The sequence below is a fragment of the Ceratotherium simum genome, chromosome X, assembly GCF_057802395.1.
Source record: "Ceratotherium simum simum isolate JZ-2026a chromosome X, ASM5780239v1, whole genome shotgun sequence".
Classification (NCBI taxonomy): domain Eukaryota; kingdom Metazoa; phylum Chordata; class Mammalia; order Perissodactyla; family Rhinocerotidae; genus Ceratotherium; species Ceratotherium simum.
The window spans coordinates 113361420-113378533 of record NC_141940.1 but is presented as its reverse complement, the minus strand read 5'-3'; the positions used below and the strand labels follow the sequence as shown (position 1 = coordinate 113378533).

General features: G+C 38.4%; 1 protein-coding gene across 7 annotated transcripts in view; it reads right to left on the bottom strand.

Annotated features, from left to right (window-relative positions):
- Window positions 1–17114, bottom strand: part of BCLAF3 (BCLAF1 and THRAP3 family member 3) — a 62021-nt gene that overhangs the window by 23916 nt on the left and 20991 nt on the right. For 6 of the 7 annotated variants that reach the window (XM_014791145.2, XM_087427574.1, XM_087427575.1 and 3 more), the window contains 6 exons: window positions 16323–16397; window positions 12561–13133; window positions 11525–12187; window positions 3671–3846; window positions 2046–2160; window positions 1274–1337 (listed from right to left, as the gene is read on the bottom strand). In XM_014791145.2, coding sequence (XP_014646631.2) covers window positions 1274–1337; window positions 2046–2160; window positions 3671–3846; window positions 11525–12187; window positions 12561–13133; window positions 16323–16363 — 1632 coding nt within the window. In that variant the 5' untranslated portion in view covers window positions 16364–16397. The remainder of the gene's footprint in view (window positions 1–1273; window positions 1338–2045; window positions 2161–3670; window positions 3847–11524; window positions 12188–12560; window positions 13134–16322; window positions 16398–17114) is intronic. The other variant, XM_087427573.1, reaches the window with a different exon arrangement.

Sequence of the window (17114 nt, the reverse complement as noted above, 5' to 3'; positions counted from 1 at the left end):
TTTAAAAAAGTGAATTAAAACCTAAAAAGCCTCAATCATAAAAGGTCATAGGTAGTTCAGAGATTTTACATAAAAGGAATGCTATTATTGTTTAAGTACAGTCATGTGTTGCTTAACGACGGGGATACCTTCTGAGAAATGTGTTGTTAGGCGATCTCGTCGTTGTGCGAACATCATAGAGTGTACTTACACAAAACTAGATGGTATAGCCTACTACACACCTAGGCTATATGGTACTAATCTTATGGGACCACCGTCGTATATGCGGTCCGTCGTTGACCCAAATGTCGTTATGCGGTGCATGACTGTAAAAAGAAAAAAGCATCCAAAACTGCATATACTATGATAATGACTATGTTAAAATGCCAGATCTAAGACTGCAAGGAAAGATGATCAAATAATATTTGTGTTAAGTGGTTACATTAGAGGTGATTTTTCTAAATCCTCAAATTTCCTATATGTTGATCACAGAACTTTGATGAGTAGAAATTTTCTGAAAATATCATTTATTCAATAAACTAACCTATTTCCATAAGTTCAATAAAAATTGTAACCATCCAAGGTAAAAAATATATATATGGTCTATCAGAAATGTATTAAAATCTCGCTTCTCGATGAATAAATTAGCAGTTTCTTTAGAACTTGATATATTTCTTCTAAAACTACAGCCAGTTTTCTCACCCCTGGCTAGTGAAGATAATTTTTCTAATTAGCAAAGAATTGAGGGAGCAGGCTGGGGAGGTGCTGGGTGGGAACCACCACACACAACACATGACAATAAGAAAATTCAGTATTATTTCCATTATTTTGCTAGTTCATATTCCATAGAATCTTTCATACATTCTACCGTAAACAGAAGGGCGATATCAAATGAAATAAAGTTCCTTTGCATTCATTCCACATACAATTTAAAAATATATTCCACATGACCGCTTTGGAAAAAAATAGGTATCAAACATACTTTCCACAAGCTTTACAGCGTGAAGTTTTGGAATGAATATTAAACGCTATAATTTTGTGTCAGTTTTACAAAGCTGTTATCCTTAGGGATTGTCTCTCTTAGGGAATATTTTTGTCTTTTGTTAGTGTTCTCTCTGCAACCGGGCCAATAACTAGAATCACTTGGAGAGCTTTGTAAATTTTAGATTCCTGGGTCTCAATCCTTCTTCCTCATCTACTTTTAACTCCCTTTTTTACTCCCAGTCACCAGATCCCTTTCCCATTAGTATACCAACAATAAGATAATCTCTCATCAAAAATTGTATTCACTTACCTGTCCTGATTCATATACCATAGTTTGTTTACTCTGAAGCTCGGCCAAAGACATATCTATTCTCCTAAAATAATAAAGGCATATTACAATTAAATAATTATGTTATACACTGATACCTTGATGCCATTACTACAGAATGGAATTTGAAATAAAGCTGGTGAGTCTTGGAGGAAGCAAAAGAAACTTGCTACTAGGTGGTTTTTCACCTATGTGGCAGTCTCCCAGGACACACATATCCTGTCAACAACATCACAGTGGCGCCTTAGTGGTTCTCAAATCACTAGTCTGTGTAACTTTAAACTTTGCTCCGGTGATCTCCTGCATTCTAACATTGATTCAATTCAGCTCACAAGACAGGGTGCACCACGTGCTCAGACAGGTGCCAGGAGAAGAAGACATATGTTGTCATCCGACTGCCCTCAGAACAGCCATTTCTGACCACATGAAGCAACCCATGATTTCAATGGCTCGACAACTGTCTTTCATTCTTCCAGTGATAACTTCAGTAGGCAATTACTATAGACACAGCAGAATCAAAGTTAGGTAAGTAAATATTTTCAAAGTCCTACACATTTAAACAATGCTAGTCAATGGCTTCAATACAACCTATTCCATCAAAGTGCACTGGCTCGTACCTACTTGAGTTAGTCCTGTTTTTACGGAGGAAATGCAGTCTGAGAGTCTACAGCAATCCCAGGAGACAGCACCCTCCTACATCTGTTCTGAGGCTTATTCCCATGAGTTAAACGGGCATAAAATAATCAATCATTACCTGTGAATTTCTGGATCTGAATTCAATTTAATTTCATTTACGTCTGCAGCTTGTGTATCTTGCATTTTTGAGAAACGCTCATGTAGAGTAATGTCAGGTGATGGAAAATAATTTGCTGAAAAAGGAAACAAATAGTTTTATTTCAGTGTAAAACTGATTCCACTTAAAAGATTAAATATAAGTACAGGAAGAAGGGACTATTAAAAAACATTCAACCAGTTTTCTCTTGAAAATATGTGGGACCTAAACTTATTCCACAGACTAATTTGTAGCGCTCACAAGCTTTTCCAAGCCCAAGCAAAAGTAAAAAACACCTGACTTAATGAACCCAAGGATTCTATTCCTATTTGGCATGCCTGCTTACTTGTCGGGGGGAAAGATAGCAGCTCTCTGAAAGTGAGCACCTTTCTTCACCAAGGTAAGACCTTACTATATCTGGGAAGTAAAGATGGTATGAGCTCTACAGTTCGCCTAGAGTAAAAAAATAACTCCAAAAACAACCCTGAAACATCAAAACGATTCTGAACAAATGCTAAACGTTGTTTACACATCACAGAAGGCCTCTCAATGCCATTTTACTTTAATTAACAGTGAAGCTCATGAAGACACTCTGAAAGGAGCTATGCTACAGGCTTTTAATAGGATAGAGAGAAAGATAATACAATTGACCCATCAGAAAGCTACTTAAGCAATCCTTTTCCCTAACTTACTGTTCCTGTTCTAGGACAATCTCCTGGATTTTTCTGCAATACCAGCTCCCTTTCTGCCAAGAGTCACACTTCCTTTGGGTGAGAGGGGCTGGAACTGAGAAGGTGAACTATTTCAGACAAACTGCCTGCTTTAAAGTAAATATATGCCTTAGTTTGAGGGATGCAGAGAAAATTCATTTTCGAAATATGTTTCACAAAGGTAAAAAAGATTAACGCAATTACCCAGTAAGAAATGTAAAATAAAAATTTTGAAATTCTTGAAGATCTCTAGTTTATAATATCCACAATTGCCTTATTCATGCAGCATCAATGAGGAAAGTTGTTCTACAGGACTGAATTTTCCAATTAATGGAAATTGGCCAGAAGCAAAAAAAAACCAACAAAACAACTCAATACAAATCTTTAAAGTATTTATTATGCAACTCCCTGATGTTATAAAGTATGGCAAATGAAACTGGAATCTTTTATTGATCACTAGCATCACCCTTATGGCATAAAGTTCCAGTAATGCCCTCGGGGCTTTAAGAATATCACCAAATGACCTAGACTTCCAGATTTCTTGAGTTTCTTGAGTTTCATATCTGGTTCTTGTTGCTTCCTCCTTCTTGTTTGGTTATCACGGTTTCTTGCTGCTCTCAGTACGCCTGTCTTTTGCAATAGCCAGCTTCTCCCTTTGTAACTTTCAATATCTAATCTACCGTGAGTTGAAGTACCAGGTTACTGGAACTACATATCAAGAACAACTAGGCTTGAATTAATACCTTCTACTTTCTCCAACAGATTTCCTAATTAATGATCTAATTTATAATGCAATATTAATTAGTATTACAATATCACAGATATTTACCTATATCTCATGAAAAGTCAGTACACTATTTTTGTGTTATCCCTAATGTATGTGCAAAATATACCAACCTTTAACTTGATGGATTATAGTTATGATTTCCTGAGCAAATTCTCCTGTAGGTTTGTTTTCAGTATTCTGAGTTGAGTCAAGATGTTCAAACACTGGATGAAAGTTTTCACTTTTCCTGCCAACAGCAACCAAATCATGTGACATCTGTCTCTCTGTGGAATAGCTAGAAGCAACCCTAGAATAATTTGTAAATGTTTAACTAAATTTGAAACTATTTTACTGAGAAAAGAACTTATTACAAATTAATCAAGACAGCTATAAAACTAAAAAGCTGCTTATCTTTTCTTATAATTAAGGCACTAAATTGTATGCCATAAAACATGTACAATAATGAGTAGGAGAAAATAGCTATAGATGCACGGTTTTGAGTTCTCCTTTTCAAATCAGCGATCATTAAATATTTGCCACTTTAATAATAAAATCCTCAAAATTCTTAATTTTTACTTCAAAAAATACAGCAAGGCATTAAAGACACTCGATATGTAAAACATAATCAATTAGATTATTTTCTACTCCCAAACATCCATAAAATTGTAAATCTAGCAAGCTTACACTATCTTGAAATACTACTGCACTTTAAGAGCTGATATCAAACATAATAACTTCTCTGACTTCATACAAATCCTTATACCTCTGTATCAGTAATAAGAAACTTAGGATAGTATTTTGAAATCAAATTCTGTTGAGACTAATTTAATCACCTGTAAAGTTTCACTCAACTCTCAGTCTTAGTTGTTAGCAAAGTTATGATCATTAGAACCAATTACAGTGTTTACCCTAAATATATCCTTAAAGAAATGGTACAATTTATGATATAACCCCAACTATCTCACCACTTTAATGCTTTCTGAATCTTGACAACTTTCGTTAAGAGCTCTCTTGACCTATAGGTACCATTATAAAGCCATGACATATACCTAACAATTTATTGGGGGCTTACCACATGCCAAACACAGGGGCTTAGAGCTTACAAAAATTATCTCATTTAATCTTTACAACAGCCCTATGGGGAAGGTAATATGACACTGAGACAATGGTTGTTTGGCTTCCAAGTGTCATAATGGGAAACTATACCTTATTCCAAGAATGCTGCTCTTGCTTAAACTACTCTTAAATTCTTTGTCTGGAGGCAGTTTATGCGCTAGTCAGCTCACACCCATCTTACTCCTCTGCACTTAACTCTAAATAGCTTTTGGTTCTTCCCAAATATCAAGTTCACCATCCAAAGAATTGAGATTTACAACTGCTAGGGTCTTTATGAATATGTTACAGGCTCTGAAGATAAATCCAAAAGAGAGACCTGAAATATGTTTTAAATAATAGCAGCACCACTGGGAAAAAGACACCTCTTCATATAACAAAAATCAATCAGATGGATACATTTGTGGGTGTACGCAAACACATATTTACTTATTTATTTAAGTCACTTAGCCGTACATCCAAAACTGCTCCAGGGTTATGAAAGGCTTACAGATGTTCCTTAACTAAAAATTTTAACTCCTCTAACAAGATGGTTGTAAGTGCCTATTTTTAACTTATCAGAGGAAAGGCTTCCATCTGACTGCTCTTAAACCAGCACTGTTGAGACAACTCCCTGCCAAGGCAGAAACACGGAAAAGTGATTATGCAGCAGGTTGATGCCACTGCTGTGGTTTTCTTGATTCATTAGAAGAACTTTCATTAGAAGGCCCATTTCCCTTCTTTCCTCCTAATTTGCTCCAAGCTTCCCACTGTGTATCAGATAACTAAGAGGCATTTAGTGATAAAGGCTAGAAACTAGAGTTGCCCTGTAACAACCTCCACTAACAAAGAATCACAAATGCTCTCTGTTTAAAGGGGTCTAAGGGTACAAAAAGCCTGTTCCATACCAAAAAATAGCTTTTAAAAGCACTTTAAAAGAGAAAAATAAGATATTTAAATAGAACTATAAAAATGGTCCATCCATAAGGGGAAATCAGTTGATAACGTTTTTTATTGCAGCCTCAGTTTCTCCCAAGAGGAAACTAGCTGATAAAGGCTACCAGTTTTTTAGTAGGTAGTTATTAAAACCACTTGCAATTTATTATTACTGGCATAACTCTTATCCCCACTCCATGCCCAACCTTTAATCCATAGAAGTGCTGTGGTATACTTTGAAGCTATACTTAATTCCCGAAATTTTAGTGTTTAAACTTGCTATCAGTTAAAAAATTTATCTTAGAGTTACCCCACTGCAAGATTTTTAATTAAAAATATTAAAATTATTATTTTCTAGAAAACCTACATGAAAATAGTATAACCTACAATTTTAGTCTTTTAAAAACAATTGTACTTTTGCCATAAGAAAATCATTGGGACTTGAGAATGCAAAATGTTCAAAGTATTTACATTTGTAAATTTAATCACTTCTTGGTTCAATTTCCTTTTTACTATTTCCTACGATATTATTGATCAATAAATTAACAATTTCAGGAAATACGCCCAACACAAGTAGTTAAGCTGAAAAGACCAAATGTTCTCATTTGAGATGCATTTTAGACAGTTTTAAAAATTAAAATATAGCCACACATCTGTATTCTAATACTACTTCTAATACTCGTCTGATTAAATCTTCCAGGTTCCTCTCTTTCCTCTCCCCACTCCCCCTCGCTTTTTTCTTGGTTTAAGGATATTTCCCCTGACATTCTGCCTGAGTGTTGTGCATACTAACTAAAAAAACATAAAAAGCTACATCAAATCTTAATTTCCTCTTACACACAGTTAAGAGCCATCAAAAATCAACTGCATGGCAAAACTACAGTAACAAAAAACCAAACAACAACAAAACCAAAGGATAATCCCCTGCCCTCTGGAAGCTTACAATAGATCACAAAATCCACATGACACACATAAAGTTTTCCTTTCTCAGTTTTCTTCCAACTAATAACTAACATTTTGTACAGCATCTACTGTTCATAAAGCACTTTCCTACTTATGAATTTGCTCCTGTCTTCCTAAGAACACATTTAGAATTTTTGGAATTGAGGGAAACTTCTACTCCCTTAATTCAGCATCTCATTTTTTTTTTCTGAGGAAGATTCGCCCTGAGCTAACATCTGTGCCAATCTTCCTCTATTTTGTATGTGGGTCACCGCCATAGCATGGCCGCCAACAAGTGGTGTAGGTCTGCACCCAAGAAATGAACCCCAGGTCGCTGAAGTGGAGCGTGCTGAACTTAACCACTAGGCCATGGGGCCAGCCCAAGCATCTCATTACTTTTTTCACAAAAGTCCCCTAACTGACCTCACCAACCCCAACACTTTTCCGAGCCACCTCACAGAAAGCAGTCCTCCAGCAGCCAGAACTGAGCCACCTGCCATCTCCTATCAGCTAATCCTGTCAAATCAGACTGGCAGAGTAGCATTCTTACCTTCGCAGCCTTCTGTCCCTCTATTGCCTTTCACTGACTGCTTGGAACCACACAGCTCAAAGTCCCTGTGTGTGTTTTCTGCCCTTGTTAACCTACAAACATAAAATGTCTTTCCATCTCCATGTGTCTAAAACATACCAACCTTCGAAGCCTAGCTCACATGCCAACTCCTGAAAGAAACCTTCCCTGAATGCCCCAGCTTAGGATCATCTGAGCTGCACACCACCTCATGTATCACCAACTGTGCCACAATATTACCCATGTCGCCCTATTGTCTAGAAGACCAGAGGAGAAGAAACCTAATCCTATGCTGATTTATAGTCCCAGGGTACCCTAACAGGCTGTCTCACACAGGGTAAGTCCTCAAAAAATACCTGCTGAATGAACAAATGATAAATGGAAAATGACTTGGACAATTTGAAATAAGAGTTTTAGCTAAAGACGACAGACTTCAGAATTATAATTGAGGCCAATTTAATTTTGTTTTTTAACTTTCTTGGCTTACTTTTTATTTTAAAATTTAGACCAATTTAAATTTTAAATGTTTCATTTTTTAGAATATAAAATATATACAAATGTTCAGAGAATCCTATGAGAAGCCCATCAACCCAGCTTCAATTGTTATCAACACATGGCCAATCGAAGCAAACTTGTAGAGCCAGGAGGAACTGCAGGTTAATTTGGGCCCAAAAAGGTGTGGCCAGGTGACCTGCCCAATGTCACAGAGCTGCTCAGTGACCCAGAGGAAGACAAAAACCTATGTACCTGGACCCCAAACAGAAAGTTCACCTCCCTATACTCAGATTCCTAAGAGACACTAAGAGAAACTCGGGTGAAAAATGGGAATGAAGGGGAATATTCTCTCAATTAATTTTTTATTTAAAAAATGTATATTATAAATTATTAAAACATCAATAAAAATGTATATGAGAAATATTAGGGGGAAAAAACCTTAGTTTTTTGTGATACATAACAGCAAGGTAGCAGGTCTGTGTAGCACAAAAATATCTGCACCCACAGGTTATTGTGCTTCCAACTGAACAGTACCCATCAGAGGTAAACGCGTGTGATTAGGTTACCTTCCTTCAAGCCTTGCTGTGGTTTCTTACACTGTTTCCCTGCCTACGCGGCACGCCTTTCCTCAGAGCATCAGGGCTCCATTACCCACCTCATCCCCTTTCAGAATGGGAAAAGACCTGATGGGGGTATGGAGGCGCTCTCTGTATCTCTTCAGTAGGAAATAAAAGGATTAAATGCAAATGTAGCTGAGGTACTCAGTCCAATGTCAACTTTGCTAGCCAACCCTCCCATCCTAGATGCCTAGTACCAGCACCGGGGAGGTCAAAGGAGCCCCAGCTCCATCTGCACCAGCTTATTCTTCTCCAGAGACTGGCACCCCCTCCTCTTCCCTCTCATTCCCTTCCTAGCCTGACCAAGGTTCAGTCACTCACCTATTCAGCCCAACATTAAACCAAAACTCCCTTCACGGGCCCCAAGACTTCCAGATGTATACAACAGTTAGTGTTTGGGGTTCATAACAACCTTAGTACAAATTTTCATATTGTGACTCCCTAACTTACATTCTGAAACATATAATTATGACTCATATGTAACTCCCACCTCTGATAATGCAGTTTCTGACAAAGTGGGTCACTAGAACAGAGTCTGTGTTAACAGAAGTATTAACTATGTGGTGAACACTCAAGCAAGTGTCTACCTACTGCTGTTCTAGATACAAACTGGAGTCTAGAAAAATCACTAAGTGATAACCATATGTTTTCAACTACACTGATAACTGGAAGAACATATATCAATACTTGACCAAAGCTAAGAAAGTAAACAAATGCATAAAATGAACCATCTTAGTCTTTCCAAAAAAGTGGATGAACTTTCTAGATTTTAACCAACAAATAAACCTCTCTCCACTAATCTTTTCAAGCAGAGGAAAATCTAATTTATGTTAATAGTTGAGAACATGACTCTATTGAGGGCATTAACTACCTTTGTTTTATGGATACTTGGGCGGTCCACACATAATTAAATCCAACTCCACAAAACTCTTCCAAAACTCACGCATCAATAAATAATTATGATCAGAGAGAAAGATTTTGTTGACTATGATGCTTTATCATCCCGAAAAGATACATGTATTTATTAAGTTATTTATTCTTTAGGTCTTTGAATAGAAAGGCTTTGCGGTGGAAGCTCTTTATTACACAAGCCGTCCTAAAGGTCCCTGTCAGGTAATTCAAACATGCACTTACAGGCCCCACCAACAGGTCATGAAGTTTCACAAAATTATAGTTTATAAATTCAAAACAAAAGAAACAGCAGTCTTAATTTTAGGAAGCTCATTTTTGTGACACATGATGAAGATCAAGCTTCCATTTCTCAATATCAAATCAAAAGATAAACTGTGTTCAGTATCTCTAATGAGGTCTATTAAAATAAAATCCTGCAGAATTGGTATTTCTAGTATTCTTTAAAAGTGCTATAGCCAATTTATTAATTCTCTTTTAAGTATAAAACACTTCATTATTAAATATGGGGTATCATTGCTTTTATTAAAAAATTGAAGTTTTTGTGATTTGATTGTATGCAATTTTACCTCAAAAGAAAAAAACTGTAAACAAAAATTAAATACTGAAGTATTTAAAGGGGAGTGTACTGATATCTGCAATTCACTTTGAAATGCACCAAAAAATAGGATGGAACGATAGATGAACAGATGGACAGATAGGTGATTATGAAAGTAAAGTAAGGGCCGGCTCCGTGGCTTAGCGGTTAAGTGCGCACGCTCTGATGCTGGCGGCCCGGGTTCGGATCCCGGGCGCGCCCCAAGGCACCACTTCGTCCAGCGCGAGGCCGAGTCCCACGTACAGCAACTAGAAGGATGTGAACCTATGACATACAACTATCTGCTGGGGCTTTGGGGGGAAAAAATGAATAAATAAAATCTTAAAATAAAAAAAAAAAAGAAAGTAAAGTAAAATGTTAATTGTACACTCTGGGTGGTGGGTATATAGGAGTTTACTATACAGTTCTATTTTTCTGTACGTTTGAACATTTTCATAACATAATGTTGGAAAGACTAAAAGCTTAAGGTAATATCCTTAAACTTGATGCTTACAGCAGCCTTTGTGCTCTTAAGATTAAGAACTAGTAGGAAATAGCGCAAAATGATTTAAGACATATTATATGAAATAGGATACAAAATTATTAATACGGTATTATGACAACCATGTATAAATATACATAGAAGAATAACAAAAGGAGCTGTACTAAAATATTAATAAAATTGTCCTGGGTAGTAGGATTATGGGTGATTTTCCCCCCTCTATTTGTACAACTTTCTGTAATGTAATCATATTTATAAATGCTTTCTGTGCACATACAAATATACATACGTATATTTAAAAATATTTTTTGCAAGTACAATGAGTGTAAGGAAAATATGAGGGAGGGGGACTGCCATATCTAACTTTAAGAAACAAAATATGTTTTGTTTAGAACAAAACAAGGACTGCATGTTTACCTCTCTCCCTGTCACATCCTAATCTTGGATTTTGTTTTCTCTTGTTTTTGATTCAAATACAGATGTGAGTCAACTGTGAACGTCAACTCAACATGTCCGTCACTTCTTTATCCACATATTGGTAGTGTATTAAGGTAACAAACAGACTTAGATGACATAGCCAACTGCAGTGCCTTATTAGTCTCAGAATCCATAGAGAGAATATTCATAATGGAACAAAGCATGCAAACCGTTTTAGGAGAATATAACCTATTACAACAGTAGTCTATTTTTTTAAAGAATCATTAAGAATGAAACCAAACGTCTATCAATAGGCCTCTTTCTAGACTCTAGCCTAATTTCCTCTACCTAGGAGAATCTAGTCAGTTGAGTGCCAATCATTTTGAGAAAGCAGCAAGAACCACATTAAGTCACTTGCCTCCTTGAGTCACCAGGGGTCACGCGGATTTGAGCCCCAGGCACTCTGACTTAGACAAGTCACTTCATCCCTCAAGGCCTCACTCTCCTCCTCTATAAAATCAGGGCCTGCTAACGTTCCTTCCAGGTCAAAAACTCTCTGAATTTTAGGGAACAGGAAAACAGGCCCTGAGAAACTGAGCAAGGAATAGGTCCCCTTTAACTCCACCCAGCCTATCCGTGGATACAGAAAATCTGGTAGCATAAAAATACGGCGACTCATGAAGAGGAACAACTCCATAGAATGCCCTGCACCCAAAAAACATCTTGAGATCCAATGTGGAAACAAGCAGACATGAGATCACCCCATATTACTAAGCGTGAGATTCATCCTCATTATAGGGCTTTTTTCAAAAATCCAATCCCTCCCCACTAGATGGACTCTAAACACACTATTAATTCCATTTTCAAAGGTTCAAATAAAGGTGACAGAAACAGTTATAAATTATCATTAAGAAAAAACAAAGATAATACCTGGGTGCATTTACTGTTTTCTTCACATCTACTTTAACTGTAATCAATTTCTTCCTAAGAGTGGCAGATGAAGGTTTCACATCAGAAAGTTTCTTACTTTTATCAAGTTGGTTACTGGAAGAGTTGCTCTCTTTTCTGCCATCCCCCTCTTTCTTTGTTTTGTCCTTCCATTTGTCATTACAGGATCTCAAACCAACATCACATTTACTTGAATGAGTACAGGCAGTACAGTCTTTCTTAGATGGTTTAAAAGGTTCTTTGACTTGCCCACCTTCAGTCTCTCTCTCTCTTCCAGCATTAAAATAATTGGACTCTCTGTTTACAGGGCCTTTTTGAGAAGTGTATTTTCTATCTTCCTCCTTAGAGTACCTCTGAGTTCTTCCATCGGAAAAGTCCTGGTCCCTATCTGAGGTCTTATGACGTTTGTGGCGATAGTCACAGGATAGCCTGGTTGCTGAACTGGTCTCTGGGGGTTCCCTCTGAGCATGTCGATGAGTTTGGGGCCCAAGGTTCCGGTGATCTTTCTTCTCTTGGTAAGGTGAAAAAGAATGCTCAAACTTCCACTGTGGGTTCCTGGCAGGCTCTCTGCTTTCATACCTCTCCACGTCTTGAGGTCTTGTTGATGTGTGTCCATATGTTCTGAAATCACGATCCTCAGGATACCTGTGTTGACATAAAGCAGTTTACACTCGCACTAGAGAGAGGAAAGGGAGAATTTATATGTGTGGAATGTTGGGCAGCATGGCTTTAAATGCAGAACACAGTGGCAAGTTAACCTATAATCCCTCAAGCCAACTCATAGAGGCACAAGGTAGTTAAAGAGGAAAATACCATCTGTTTAAAAATATTCTAGCTATCAACATGATTTACTCTAAAAATAAACACTTCACTACTACCAGTAGACCATAACTACATCATAAAGCTTTTTATCTTTTTAGACAAAAGCTTTTCAAGTTGGTTATCTTCAACCATAAAGTAAACAGACTTTCACTTGAGGCTTTATACCAAATTACCCAGGGTTAATGTTTTCCTATACCTCTTGGGAAAAGAGCTCCTTTTCTCAAAATCTTCAGAACCTCTTCTAAATGATGGAGAATAGTTTTCATCTTGTATCCTCTGGTGCCTCAACTCATCTTCATGCCACTTTCCTTCGAATCTAAAAGAATCTGCTATTGACCTCTGAGGTGGTTTCCCTCCTTTTCCACTTCCTCTCACTCTGTGGTCATCAGGAGTATACCTTCCTTGCACTTTCTGGGGATAACAATTCCTCTGGTGCTCTTTGTAGGGTACACCTTCTGAGTAGCTGGGCATATACTGAGATCTTCTGTTACCATCCTCTCTTTCTGGTAAATATACTCGGTGAGGCTTATAAGCATAAAAGTTTTCTAAAGAGTCTCTTCTTGTATTTGGGGAAGGTGATCTTTGTTCATAAGATCGGTAATGTATATTTCCACGAGAAGGAATCCTTGGTTTACTCTGCCCATATTTCTCATTGTCCATTCTCCAAGCCATGGGTCTTTCTGGATCCTTCCTATATTCACAGCCATAACGCTCAGGAGAATGCCTTTGCTTGTAATATTCAGAATTTCTAGGTAATGGTGATAAAGACCTACGTAAACAAACACAGAAAATTTAGTCCATTTAGACAATAAACTAAGTTTGTCTTAACATGACTTACCTAAATAAAACACTTGCTTTACACTGCTTCTTCCAATCAAATTAAATTCAACAATTTGCTTTATCTGCATTCTAAATTGTCCATTTGAGGGTCTAATTATGCTTCTTCCCAATTCAATAAGCATACTCTTTCCATCTGAACTAACGTATCCCACATGCATATCAAAATGGACTGAATACACCGTCCTGTTGGAGGACCGGCTTAGGTACACAGCAGGATCCATTTTGGAAGGCTGCTGACAGCAAAGTTGTGGCAAAAGGGCCAGTCAGCAAAAGCTTACATCAGGTTCAACGGTCAGGTAAGAAACAAGCAGGAGGGCTGGATTCACACAAACAAATGTGTAGGAGAGTCTCTGGCAAACTCAACATAATTTCTGAAATGAAATTAGATTCTAAGAGTTTATGATGCCACAATAAACCCAAACTCAGATCCCAAACTGACCTCACAGTTTCTCCAACTAACTGTCTATTGTCTCTACTAAGGCTATATCAAGGAGGAAAAAATACATACTTAAATGGTGTGTGTTGGGGGGAGAGGGTCTTAAGACTTGAATCTCATGCTTTGTCCCTCCATAAATACTACTAACATAGATAAGTTGCTTTTCTTTCCCAGACCTGTTCCCCTACATATAAAATGAAAGATAGACTGTTGAAACAGAGCTTGTAACTTTGGTGAATATGTGCTTTAATGCAGCTATAACACTCTCCAGGGACGGCACATCCTTTCTGTAACTACCTTCTCCAATACCTCAGCATTGCCAACATCGAGCCTTTCATTCCCACTGAGGAGGAAGGCTCCTGTAGCCAGGGAAACCAGTCTGAGTTCCTCAGACTTTAGGATAAGAGAGAGGAGCGCCACTATCTGGAACACAATAAAGTTCCATGTTGCATCTGGGGACCTTTCCTCCATCTGACCTGTCCAATCTCCCAATCTTCCCCCTGAGGGTTTGATGTCTTCTAATCAATGAGGCAGCTACCCTTGCAGCTTTTGTTATCATCCTCCCTTCAGAAGCTGCCACGGAGCTGGAGCAACCATGAGTAAAACCCTTTCCATTTGGTGACATGTCTGTGTCCTCCCTACAAGAAAGGAGGCAGATTTATCTTCCTCATGTACACGGTGGGATTTATATACTGGACTTGGCAATATCTCCCTCCGGAGTCACTAGGCTAGATGTACTGGCAAGTGCTTTATTTAGCTGAAGCAGGAACTCTGTCACCCAGCTGGCTGTACCTCATCACAGGAAGAAGCAACTGGAGCCTCTGAGGACTTCCTGGAAGAAGTCCTTCATCTCTTCCACTGCTAAGGAGAAAAGCTGGCAGCCAGAGGCTGAGGTCTTCCAGACTGGGCAAAATACTCAATCGCTTACTTTAATCTTTACCTCACACTGAATACCACTTTGATATTATATTTCATATCTGAGTTTTATTGTATGGAGCCCCTTTCTTCTGAAGGAGATTTCTGGAACAGTTGTTATCAATTTCAGTTTTCCTAAAGGGACAAAAGAGACCCAAGGAGTCTGCTGGGAGACAATTCTCCATGGGTCTCTCGTGTTCTGCATGCCTTGTGAGCAGAGGCTCTGACAGCATTTTTTCCAAGGCAAACAGCCTGGGAAGATGGAGATAGGGCCTTCCTCAGGGGCAGAGGACTGATCTGCTTGCTGTCCAGGATAATAAGAGATAATGTCTCCTCCTAGGCAAAGGCTCAGCAGGTCTGCTTGCAGCCCCTGATGGGGCTCAGGTTCCTGAGCTGTGTCGTCACCCCACTGCTCCGCTCTGCAGCGTCTGCCCTCAAGGGACTAGGGGTAAAGCGAACACAGGAACACAAAGCTCAAGCTGCCTGCTGTAGGATGAGCAATGAAAGCCTTTATCACCGATCCAGGAGTGCCTTGTGACAGGCTAATGTGTTAGCTTGCAAGTAGGGTAAAATATCCGACTCTTTACCATTTGGACAAAGAGTCCTGAGCAGGAATCCAGAAATCAGGCGCTAAGCTTGGCAGGGTCTTTTGTGCACCCTCACCAGGGCCTACCACAAAAGGGTGCAACAAAACAGCCTCTGTGATGCCCTCAATGTTAAAATCATTCGCTTCTTTACATTCCCTTTTCTTTCTGAAGCTCCTCCCCGTTACAATTTGGTCTTGTGAACTACAAAATGAAAACTGTTGAAGAAATGATTGATTCGTCATTGTAGAACCATAATGAACAAGCACAATGGCCAAATCCTAGTAACATGAAAAATCTTGGTCTGTCTTTTGTGTAAGTAATTATGGTCCTTTTTAAGTCCTAGAACCTACTAGTCACTTTCCCAGCTCTCCTTTGTTCCTGCTGTCCCTCTTAACTGGAATACTTTTCTTCTCTCTTTCTGCCTTGAGAAATTCTACCCATCCTTAAAGGGCCAGCTAAAATCTCATCTCTTCTTTGAAGACTTTCTTAGTATCCCCCTTTCCTCTCCACAAAAGCAGAACTATTCCCTCCCTGTGGATCCAGAATACTTTGTCCCAGTCAGGAGCACCACACTTTTCCCACCGTATCACAGTTGGCTATTGGTGTCAATCTCCCCAGCTAGCCTGCGTGCTTGCTGAGACCCCGGAAAATGTCATATTTGCCTTTGTAGCCCCAGAACCTGCCTATAGCAGGTATACAATAAATACTGGTTGAAATGTTCCAATCTCATTATATATACTATTGATACTACCAACTAGGACAGAGAAGAGTTATTCAAAACTCTTAATTCTGCCTTGAAGAAGAAGCAATAGGAAACTCTCAATTTTCTAACTCCCAATTTATTCAAACATATTATGAAAAAAATAAAATAAAATATATACTGAAGAGTTCTTAACCACTTACTGATGTAAAAAAATGTAATTCTCAAAGATTTTCTCACTATCCCTTGCTGTGGTCATTGCATTTCTTTTTATTATGGATTAATTCTATCTGCCAGCCACAATTAAAGAAAGCTGTCAGTTCCTAGAACCTAAAAATACAACCTCTGTCTCTATAAAGCATTTACCGTGAACAACCAGGTCCCATGAGCTTATTAAAATAGGTTCGTAGTACCAGTGAATTTGGAAGTCAAAGTACATCCCAAATCCAAGTTTACTCTGCTAAACTACGAACTGCTCACCTGTGTTTCCACCTGGGGGATCTAGAACGTGACCGTGCCATCCTTGGACACGTGAGCCACCATCCACTTTTTATACTGCAAAGAAACACAGTATTAGCAAGTTTGTAGAAAGAGCCTGCAATCTGCTCTAAAAACAGTGAATGCCACCAACAAAAAGTCACTTAAGCCCTCTGTGCCTCAGTTTCCTCATCTGTAAAATGGGGATGATAATAGGACTCACCTTATTGAAATGTTGTAAGGATAAAATGAATTAAACCAGGAGTCAGCAAACTTTCTCTGTAAAGTGCCAGATAGTAACTATTTTAGGCTTTGCGGGCCATATAAAGTCTCTACTACAGCTTTTTCTTTCTTTCTTTCTTTTTAACAATCCTTTAAAAATATAAAAACCTGGGGCCAGCCCGGTGGCGTAGTGGTTAGGTTCGTGCATTCCTCTTCGGCTGCCTGGGGGTTCGGATCCTGGGCGGGACCTGCTCACTGCTCATCAAGCCATGCTGAGGCGGTGTCCCATATAGAAGAGCTACAACTTTACAACTATGATACACAACTATGTACTGGGGCTTTGGGGAGAGAAAAAGAAAAAAAGAGAAAGATTGGCAATAGCTGTTAGCACAGGGCCAATCTTCCTCAAAAAATAAATTAATTAAATAAAAACCATTCTTGGCTCAAGGGCCACAAAAAAACAGGCTCTGAAGGCCAAATGCACTGTAGTTTGATAATCCCTGAGTTAGGTCACGAAAAGAGCTTAGAACAGTGCCTGGCACACAGCAATTGCTAAGTAAGTGTTCCAAAAAG